Below are 11,327 nucleotides of genomic sequence, written 5' to 3'. Positions count from 1 at the left end.
CCAGTGGGTGGCTCATCCAGTGGGTGGCACTGGATGAGCCACCCACTGGATGTAGGGTGGCTCATCCAGTGCCACCCTACATCCAGTGATGGGTGGCACTGGATACGTGAAACAATCACTGGATGTTTCCACAGTGATGTGGGTGAACAATAGGCAGGAAATTGTTCACCCAAACAATTGGTTGGGTGAACAATTTCCTGCCTAATATCAGAAGGCTGTTAGTGATCAGTGTCTCACTGCTGGCAGATGTTTAGTGTAACGGCTGAGGCCGTTGTTTCTCCCTACATCCACTGGGTGCCGCAGGTTGCTACAATCCTAGTAGCCACACAGGCACACCTGCTAGAAGGAAACAAATGCACTCAGTGCAACACTTAGATTCTATCGACTGAGAGGTTGCCAGGCGATGATGCATTTTTGTTCCAGAAGCAAGCAGAAAATGTTTTGAAAACAAAAGACATGAAATTCTGCTTTCAGACTGAAAATGTGTGCTCTCGATTTAATGTCAGAGAAATTCCCCCTTACACCTGGTTAAAAGAAAAATAAGAAAAGTCCCATTGAACACCTTTTGCTTTCCAATTTTTAGTTAATCAAAAAAATATTCAACATATCAACCCTGCAGAACGTGTCTTTTTTTTAATCTGAATAAATGATTAATCATCAGAATAAACATTTGTGCAGGTTATGAACTTACTGCAAAAACAGATTTTCTTGCTGACTTTAGAAAAATAATTTAATGTCGCGGTAAAACTTTTGTTGCTAAAACAAGAAACAAGAATCCTCTAATATATATTAAAAGATGCAAATAAATTAAACTAAATTCAATACATTTTTCAAATAAGAAATAATAATTGTATTACTTAACATGCAGTAACACGGCACTTGATCGTTTGGAGCAAAGGATGCATCTGTAGCTTAAAAATGCTTTTAAAATCTAAATGTGAAAAGCTCAGCGCTTTCTGCTTGACTTGACATCAGTACAGTGTAGGGCTGTACTATTGATTATATTTTACATTAATCGATTATTTTTAGATATAAAAAGGTGCTTGATGGGATTTTTTTTTTTTTTACAGAATTTGAACCATGTGAAGCTAAAACTGCCACAAAGGTTTTCTTTTTTTCTCTTAAATACAAAATGTTAATATTTTTTGTACAGTTTTTGTTTAATTACTGCTGTTGAGTGTGTCGTTCTCTCAGCAAATCACCTCTTTGCACCAGATAATGATTACTTGATTGTAAATTAGTTGACAGTTATTTCAGTAATTGATTGATCACAATTAATCTGATCAATCGTTTCAGCCCTACTAATTTTGTTGCCAATTTTAAGCAAAGTTTGTTTAACAAGTATCAGATGGCTGAGTGAGTCTCTTTTTTTGTCCAAAGGAAGGTATACATAAGTTTTCCTGTCTTCCATCCAGACTTCTCATGTCTTTGCACCACATGCCGCTCATCGACGACAGCGCAGCTGTCAATCAGAAACGATCTGTTGGTGTAACGGCAAATGGCACCATGTGGATCTACCACCTGGTCCAGTTCGCTCAGCTGCTGCTCAGCCGTCCCAAACACGTTCAAAGCATCCAGCCGTTCAGCGCTGAGCAAAAACAGGCCTGGGACGGGTAGGACAGAGCAGGATTATGCCTTATTTTACATGCCTGATCACTTACAGTTTAAAGAAAATGTTTTGGGGTTTTTTGTTTGTTTGTCAGCATGCTGGAGTCAGTGGCGAATTTGAAAAGAAAAGCAAAGAAAGGCCGGACGACAGAGAGCGCTGCGTTCCAGCAGCTCTTCCTGCTGATCGGCATGCTCCTCTTCAAGGTAAAAGCAGCTTTTTGAGGATTAATAACTGTGCTTCCATTAAACCTATAATTGTAACTACGAAAAGAAATCTGCTTAATGGAAACATACAAATTTTGAAAAATCTCACGCCACTTGATAAAACGTTTTTTGCAAGGTGACGTGTTTTTTATTTGGCTGCATCAAAATTGGTGTATTATGCAAAACTGCAATGGAAACAATTTATCACTAGTCACATGATCAACATCCAGATGTTACTACTGGTGGAAAAGAGGAAGAAGATAACAGGAAGTAGTAGGAGAATTATGGTGCAGCATATTTTTTTTAAAACTTATTCACATGATTTTAAGTGCATTTAAACTTTAATGGAAAAAACGCATAAATTGTTTATTTTTTGACGAATATGGAATATTGACAAAGTTTTTAGCACTTTTGTAATGGAAACACTGCTGCAGGAGAGGATTGCTGCAACTCTTAAGAGTCCAAATGTTTAACTTGAGTTTCTCTCCCCAAAGGCTCCGCATGAGGTGCTGGACATCATGAAGGACCTGCAGAGCTGCATTGATAAAGCCCAGGAGAAGAAAATCAACAAGAAGAAGAAACAACAAGGTGAGGCTGCGTAACTCCGATTTAAATATTCAGCACCGACGTTCAGAATAATAATTAACTCCACCTGTAACATGAATGTGTTGCAGCTATGGAGAAGGAGGAGCCAGAGTGGGTGGAGGTGATGGTGGACATCCTGCTGTCCCTGCTGTCCCAGCAGAGTCGACACATCAGGCAGGTCTGCAAGACGGTCTTCAGCTCCATCTGCCCCCACGTAACTGCAGCAGCTCTGACTGCCATCGTAGACGTGAGTAATTAGTCCAAGCTGGATTTTAAAACTACATTTTCAGGAAGTAACATGTTATTTATTTTATTTGACTAATTTCCCGAACAAACTTGTATTTGTTTCTGTCCCTCTTGGCTGAAGCGTCTTGATTTTAAATGTTACATCTATGACATCTTTGATGGAGGTTGTGGGAATTTATCGAGAAACTTGCATTGAAAATGGGGATGCAAGTTATGAATTGAGTTAATCTAAAATTGACTTTGATCAATTAAGAGGCCAGTTGTCTCTTGCATCCACCATCTTTTCATAACTATTTTTCATAATATCCTGGATTTTTTTATTTATTTATTACATTTTAACTTTATTTTGTCGGCTGTTATAAATGCTGACTGTATAAACAAAAGTACCTTCTGTCTGTAAATACATCAGTAATTTTTTAATAAGTTGTTGCTGCTCCACCATGAGGCTGAATGAGTTATTAAGGTGGAACGTAAGGAGCTTGTATTGTTCATGTTTCAAAACAGAACTGCATAAATTACATTTTGCATCCCACGCCGGACACCGCATGCCAATATTTTGCCATAACTGAATTATTAGATTAAGGCCAAGAGAATTAATTTTGATAAATCATCAATTGTCAACTAATTTAGTAATTAATTAATTGCTAACTGAAGTATGCAGACTCAAAAAAGGGCATCTGCTGAAAACAAAAATATTCTGAGCATGTTTGACTTAAAATTGCATGTTTTTAAGACAAAAACATGCAATTTGTTTTTGTATAAAATACATGTTACATTTAAGAAACAAACACTTTTGTCTACATATATTTCATAACCAAACACCTGAAGTGGCATAGCTTTAGCTTTACGCGGTTCAAGATCACGAAAGGATTGCTATGTTGTTGCATCGTAGGCAATAAAATGTTTTATTTTATATTAAAAACATACATTGATTTATTTGTTTGTTTCTTTTAATGTATTTCTAATATATTAAAAAGCCTTAAATGAAGATATGGAGTATTTGCCGATTAGTCATCAGAATAATCAATAAATGAATCAGTAACTAACTAAGACCACTTTTAGTTGCAGCCCTAGAAAATTGGAGAAAAAGGTATAACTTTTAGTCAGATGTAAAAAACCAGATTTACTGCTTGTGTGAATTTTTTCAGGAAGTGTTGCTGTGTTTTTCTGAAAGGTCTTGGACCCAGACAAGGAAGATGAGGAAGACGGCGCTGTAGTCGTCACTGACGACGGAAACAAAACACAAAAGAAGCTGAAGGTTGATGATGACGAGGAACAAGATGAAGACATGGAGGTTACAGACTTTCCCTCTTCTGTTGTTTCACACTTTACAGATTTAGAGACTGATTTTACAAAAATATTTTATGGCTAGGATGATGAGTCAGAGGAAGGCTCTGATGAGGAGAGTGAGGGTGAGGAGGAGGAAAAAGAGATGCAGGAGGGAGAAGTGGACCAAAACTTTCGCCTTGAGCTGATGAAGGTCCTGCAGCAGCAGAACGCTCTGGTGAGTGATCCAGTCAGCACTTCCTGTCTGGTTCCAAGTCCAAACCTCTTTATCTTATTTTAGTAATAATATGCTGCTTATTTAGGCCACTGAGGAGGATGCCAGCAGCGAGGAAGACCTGGATGATGAAGCTATGATGCAGCTCGATAAGAGCCTGTCAGCGCTGTTCTCAGAACAAAAGAAGAAGATTGAGGAAAAGAAAAATGAGAAGATGAAGCTGCAGAAAGAGAGGGGTCTGGTCCGGGACTTTAAGATGAAGGTAACTGGCCCTCAGCTAGAGCTGGCCAAGATGGCATCAAAACAGTCTTTTTTATACAACATCTGGTTTTAATATGTTTTCTTTTATTGCTTTATTTTCTAAAAGAAAAAAAAATTGCAAATGACAAAAAAAAAAAATCAAGTGTTTTTTATTTCAATCATGTATTGAGATGATTGAAATAAAAAAAAGTTGTACGAACTACGAGAAATTAATCATTATATTAGCAGAATTAAGATGCAATTTTACCAGAAGAAAGTCTTAAAATTTCTAGAAAAAAAAAAAGGTTTCAATGAGGAAAAATAGCTTGCATAATTAATGTTTTGTTGGTTTATTGTTTTTCTTTCTTTCTGCCAAAAACTGGATGACAAAACTCTTCAGTCTGGTGCATTGGTCTTAAATAGACCCTTTTTTGAAGGACAATTTTGTTTAAACAGACATCAGATTTAAAATGTCTTCCAGTTCCAGTGCTAAATGTTAATGATCAATAATGTTCAATGTTCTTGCATTATTTTGCCATTACCATTATATTACTAGAAAATGGTGTCAAAGCAATAATATTATTGTTTATCGCAATAACTTCTGTGACAATTTATCACCCAGAATTTTTTATTTTTTTTGTGACAGGCCTACTCATAATATTACGACTTTATTCTGGTTATCTTCAGACTGTATCCTCATTTCATTATGATTGTTGTTGTGCCAATTATGTTTAGCAAAGAGTGAGAAAAACTGTTTCAAGAACCAGAGTAAGAATATATATTCTTTATCAGTATTTAATTGGAAATCTTTATGAGTTTGAAGACTCTGCTGACTGAACACAGGAGAAAAAGAGCTTCAAGCAGAACACAGCACCCAGTTTTATACAAAAGGTTTCTAAATGTGGTGGTAGAGGGCCGCGCTGGGTGAACTCGGGGAATCTCATCTGTTCAATGCGTTTCGATCTACTCCAGGCTTTGTTCAGTCAATTATCGGTTTATTCCATTTTAGATCATCATGCTTCAAACTTTGCAAGGACTGAAACACAGACTGACCTGGCCAAACAATCAACGGCACCAAAACACGGTCAACAGAAACTGTGGCCACCCTGTGCACCCACCTCCTCATCCACACAAAGCCAGTAACCTTCCCATTCTTACTTGGTGATGGTGACAGTCACGCCTACATCGACACACCCACCACCCAAGTGTCAAAGCTTAATGTTCCTGTCATATCAATAATTACCGTATTTTCCGTACTATAAGGCACCTAAAAACCTTCAATTTCCTCAAAAGCCAACAGTGCGCCTTATAATCCGTTGCGCCTTATATATAGCAAATACGGTAAGCAGCCGCCGACTTCATTTTCGCCCGTAGAAGAAGAAGTGCGCGGTGCATGCTGGGATAGTTGTCAGAACGCTGGTTTGTTAATAAAGTTTGACTGACCTATCTACCTACCGACCTGATAATCAGGTCGTCTGCAGGTCATTTAGCACCACGTTCTCCACCAACATGCTGTGGGCGAACGGAGAAGGGTGACCATCGTCCGGCCACGCCCCGGCCCAGTCGCAGAAGGCTCTCCTCTCTGGAGTCGGACTGTTTTGTTGACATTCTTCATGTCAACAAAGTGGCTTTAGACATTCATCCGGGAGCTTCGACTAGAGTTACCAAGGGACCAGCCCCAGTACATTTAAAGCCAGGGGGGGTGGAGGGGGGAGAGACAGAGACTGCGGCGGCAGCCTGTCGGTTGGTCTGTGTTACCCAGAAAGCAGTTGGGCACAATATTGCAACACCAACACCGTGAGTGAAACAATGACTGGAGCAGCTACTATATAAAGAACTCGGGGTCCACTTCTTTATTATTACACATCCACATTTGTAGAGAATGGAACAAATCACGTCCCATATGGGTGGCAACCCTAAACTGTAGCGTCTATTCTATGTGCATTATATATGAAAAAAGTTTTAAAATAGGCCATTCATTGAAGGTGCGCCTTATAGTGCGGAAAATATAGTACTTATTTTATTCATATGGCTCTTAGTTTCATTCCATTCACATAGTTTGACAATCTACTTAATTACAAAACAGAAAAAATGCACATGTTCTTTCATAAGGGAAATTAAACATTCAAGGACATCTTGAGGGTGCAAACAAGAAACAATTGAATAACTTTATTGTAATGCAGAGTTCAGAGAAACAGTTTCAGAAGACTCATGAGTACGTTCATTACACAAGAATCATGACACTGTTATGCATTGATTCAGTCAGTAACCATAGTAATCTTAAGTGTTCTGTATTGATTTACTCATAATCATAGTATCCTTAAAATTTTCCACCATACTATTTTGTAGTAATATGACTTCACCTTCACTTAAAAAAGAAAGAAAAGAAATATCTTAGTCAGACATTTGGTTGTAGAGTTGACCTGAATTCAACGTTTAAATAAATAGAAGCTGTAAAAGAAGCTTGTCAAACTAAATGGCAGCTCTGGGCGATCTGGCATCACACGTATGAAAATCCAAGAAGTGCACTGGCGAAACAAAGTACAGATTTTCCAAAAATGAAATCTTAAAAAACTAAAAATGATTTAATCAATAACATTGATTTATTGCCCAACACTAATCTCATTGGCTGGTTTAGATGCCTGGGACATGCAGTAGGGAAAACCTCTCTTATCACTGATAACATGTCCATTTCAGGTGTTGGACCTGGTTGAGGTGTTTGTGGCCCGGCAGGCCGGCAGCCCTCTCATTCTGGGTCTAGTGGAGCCGCTGCTAAACATCATCGACAGAGGAATGAGCTCTGGGAGTGAGCAGCAGGAGCAGGACTTCCTCCGCAGAGCAGCAGATATCTTCAGGTAGAAACCGTCTCATCAGGTTCTGATCAGGATTATAATAGTTTTGAGGTTTTCAATATAGTTACTTTTATTCCATTGTGACTTTTTGTAAGTTTTAATTAGTTTCTAGAGTGTTTTTGCTAATTCTTATTAGTCAAGTATTATTTAGTTTTAGTTTAGTTTTTGTACTTTTTTCATATTTTGGTTAAATACAGATTTCAAAATATTGAGGATTAATTACATTGATTGGATAATTAATACTCAACAGAAGATATGATATGGATGGATGTGGCTACCCTTTTCATCAGAATAATCAACATATTTATTGATTACTAAAATAATCATTATTTGCTGCCCTCTAAGTAACAATGAAACAATTATTGTAGAAGTTTAAAGAGGACTTTTAAAAGAAAAAAATACATTTTCTCTCATCAGGTATAACTGCTGGAAAGGGTAAATGTAATTTTATTTATACAGCACATTTTCAGCAACAAGGCAATATAAAACGCCTTACAGGAATTAAAAGGAAATACAAACAAAATAACAAACCAAAGGAAACAGCAAAATAAGAAAAATAATCTGATGTTGATCTAAATATGTAAACTAGGTGTTCCTGTTCAGGGTTGCTAAGAATCCTCTGGTCTAATTCCATTTCTGGGTCGGAGGAATAAGAGTCTAACAAGTATTTGCTAAGGTAGTTTTTCTGGATTCTAAATTTGTTCTAATCCCTGTTCTGTTGATGCTTCCCTTTTGTTTGAAACTTTTGCAACTTTATAATTTAATAATCTAAAACCTAATTTGAACTTTTTCCTCCTCTTTTCCAGGAACCATTTGTGCAGGTCCAAAGTTTACTGCAGGACTGCCGGTGACAGGCAGGGGGAGCTCCACGACCTGCTGGACAAACTGATGAGCAAAGCCCGGAAACTGTCGGACTCCTCTCTGTGTCTGTACTACTTCAGGTATGAGGCTACAGAAATTGATGTTGAACTTTCTCACATGCCTCCCTTCATGTTTGTGAACGCTCCCACAAGGAAAAGCAGAGTTCACAGAGGAAAGCAGATTTTTTTATTATTATTTTTTACCTATTTATGTGAATTCATTGCTGATGTTATGTTTCCTTTCAGTGCGTCTCTTTATGTGGTGAAGGTGCTGCGTGGCGCTCCACCTACTGAGACCAAAGAGGAGCCTACAGCTGACGGAGCAGCAGCATCAGTAAATGATGTACGTATGTTTGCACACTTTGATCCAGTTCATGGTTGCATTTCACTTGTTGTGACATTTTCTCTGCAGGCGGCTGCTGCGTTTAGATTATAGGAAACACATGGCGCTTCACCCAACATTCAGATGGTTTACTTGGTAGCAGGTGTTAGCAGCTGACACTTTCCACACTGCAAAAACACAAAATCGTACCCAGTATCTTTGTCTTGTTTCTAGTGCAATTATCTTATTACACTCAAAATGAAACAAAATTAAGTTAGAAATAAGTTAGTTTTGTTTTAAGTCAATAATTCCATAATATTGATTAAAAAGTACTAATTACAAATGAAATAGTCTGGCAGTGGAACAAGACAGTTCCTACATTATAAGTTCAAAGGTTTTGTTCCACTAGCTCAACATTTCTCAACGGGAGCGTTCAGAGGACACCAGGATGCCCTGGCAGAAATATTTACAAAAGGGAGACGTTTGCTTGAAGGTTAACTTTACAGCTTAGATTCACAACAATACCAGTTTAGACTTTGAGCTACATGCAAACAACTGTGATGTGTAACATTAAAACATGCTTGCAGCCAAGCATGTTTTAATACAGCATCGATGCAGCCCTGGCTCAGAGGACTTTAGCAGGGGGGGCATTGGTTTTCTTTGGGGGAGGGGCTTTTACTCTAATATAAATACATAAACAAGCCTTTATGTAACCTTTAAAATAAAAATAATTATGTTTATTTGTACAGAATAAACAATAAGGATGTAAACAGTGACATGTATAAAATGCTCAGAAAAACACGTTATGACATAATAACAATGGATTAAATAGTTGCAACAGCTGAAAAAGGGTGGAGTGCAGAGGGAACAGATGGGGGATCTGAGAGCCCCTACTGCATCAAATCAAGATAGGAATAATAGAAAGTTGGCCTTGTTGAGGTAAAAAAACCAAAAAAACTTGCTTCCAGTCCAGGGGGGAATCAGCTGACTTTGAGTCCAGGTCTCCATCGATGGCCACTCTTCTCTTCAGTGTTTCTTCTCTACAGCTCTGTGCTCCTGCCACTGCAGTATCAATTCAGACTTACACTGACTGATAGCCTTGCTGTGATTCACTTGTCAGTTGGTTATTCCAAAATTTTATGGTATGTAGATTTTATACTTTGCCAGTGTGGTCATATCATAGCAACAACTTATATTGAAAAATGTTTTAATGTCCAAAATCCTTCCATCTGTAACACTATGGTTGAGAGCGTTCATTTTACAGAGCTAACATTCGTGCTTTAAGTGGTCCAGTATGCAATGGTCATACCATCGCTTTTAAACTTTACTTAGCAGTACACCAGGACTTTTTCTGCTGCTGTAACAGGTTTTATGTCAGTCTGGTATCCATAGAATGGAGCAGTGAAGTCATTTTAAATCAGGGCCTGAAATGGAGAATTCGATGTTTAACAGTGAGGAGTTCAGCTCCGGCTGCACCACAAGAAACTGACAGAAACACTGAAGACAAGAAGAGTTTTGATTGATACAGTTGCAGTACTAGCCGTGTTTTAATGTTCAGTTTAAACTGGTGTAGTTGTACATCTTTTATCTGGCAATTTTGTGCAAGATTTAGCAACTAACGTGTCACGAAATAACTCAGAAACATAAAAAAGCTTAAAAAGTTTATTTATTTATTTTTTATTTTATCCGTTCTGATTAGCTGCTGTTATGGCTACAGAATGTCCATTGCATTTTTCTTTGACACCTATAAAAATAATTTCTATTCACACGGGGGATGGAGGGGTTGTTCTCTGGGAAACTAATAATTTAGTTATGTACTTTTCTGTAATGATTTTTTATGATGAATACAGAAATATTAAATAAGCATCATAACAGCAACAATACAATAACATTCAGTGGAGGTAGCCTACATCTTATTTGATGGGGCGGTAAGAGACCCGGGTAACGGATAGAGGGGAGCAGTGGCCCTAAAAAGGTTGAGAACAAACCTTATTTCACTAATAAGCTTTCTTTTTACTGATCTCTTATATCTTGCTGAAAAGTTATTTGTAAGTTAGATTTGTCTTATTTTAAATGTCTTAACATATGTGCACTAGAAACTAGACGAAAATACTGTATTGACATGCGCTTTTCACATGTTCTTTGTAATATTTTTAGCGCAGATGCATCCTTTGCTGTGACTGATCAATCACTCACAATTGCTGATAAATGTTCTGCCAGTGATTGTGTAGCAACAAATTATTTCTTTACATGGAATTTCTTTTCCTATCTTTGAATATATGTACACTTTCTAAAAATAATTCTAAATATTTTATTCTAATTATGCAAATGTAACCAAAAATATATTTATTTTTGAAGATTTCACACATTTTAATTGGGAAAGAAGGCGAACATTGTGGAGAATGCTGTACATAACATGATGTTTGCTAATTATTGTCCTCAGCCCAATATAAACTGCATAAATTGACAATAGAAACAGTTGCTGCTTCTCACGTTTTCGCAGTGACTTTACAGCTGAAGGATGAAGCTGCTGCCAGATGCCTTCAAAAGTGTCTGAAATGAATTGAAAATAATCTCATGAAAGGGGATCCTGACATTTTTGGCATTAAAAGAAAAAATGTCTCCAGTGTTTTCAGTTAATTAGTTTATTATAAGCCAGAGATGACAGCTTTTACTTCCCCAGGTTTTAAGGTATTTCTCTACAACAATGAAACAAATGTTTTTAAGTGGTAGAAGAAAACTCTATTTAGTATATACATATTTTTTTTACATTTTTACCATCAAACACTGATTTGTCTAAAATGCTGAATTATTTAAAGTTTAAGTAGAACATTATTTTTGATTTTCTAAAATGAAACAGCATCTAGACTAGCGGTTCTCAACGTGGGCGGTACCGCCCCCCAGGGGGC

At 37.4% G+C, this 11,327-nt stretch overlaps 1 protein-coding gene across 1 annotated transcript in view; it reads left to right on the top strand.

Moving 5' to 3' along the window:
- The window catches only part of mybbp1a (MYB binding protein (P160) 1a), a 37,334-nt gene that overhangs the window by 16,597 nt on the left and 9,410 nt on the right, over positions 1–11,327 (top strand). The window contains exons 12-21 of the mRNA XM_008428674.2: positions 1,416–1,613; positions 1,704–1,812; positions 2,307–2,400; positions 2,487–2,644; positions 3,818–3,937; positions 4,016–4,147; positions 4,233–4,406; positions 7,082–7,239; positions 8,043–8,177; positions 8,343–8,439. Of these exons, the coding sequence (XP_008426896.1) occupies positions 1,416–1,613; positions 1,704–1,812; positions 2,307–2,400; positions 2,487–2,644; positions 3,818–3,937; positions 4,016–4,147; positions 4,233–4,406; positions 7,082–7,239; positions 8,043–8,177; positions 8,343–8,439 (1,375 nt within the window). The remainder of the gene's footprint in view (positions 1–1,415; positions 1,614–1,703; positions 1,813–2,306; positions 2,401–2,486; positions 2,645–3,817; positions 3,938–4,015; positions 4,148–4,232; positions 4,407–7,081; positions 7,240–8,042; positions 8,178–8,342; positions 8,440–11,327) is intronic.

The sequence above is a fragment of the Poecilia reticulata genome, linkage group LG14, assembly GCF_000633615.1.
Source record: "Poecilia reticulata strain Guanapo linkage group LG14, Guppy_female_1.0+MT, whole genome shotgun sequence".
Classification (NCBI taxonomy): domain Eukaryota; kingdom Metazoa; phylum Chordata; class Actinopteri; order Cyprinodontiformes; family Poeciliidae; genus Poecilia; species Poecilia reticulata.
The sequence above is the reverse complement of the archived record's forward strand: the minus strand, read 5'-3'. Positions and strand labels throughout refer to the sequence as shown.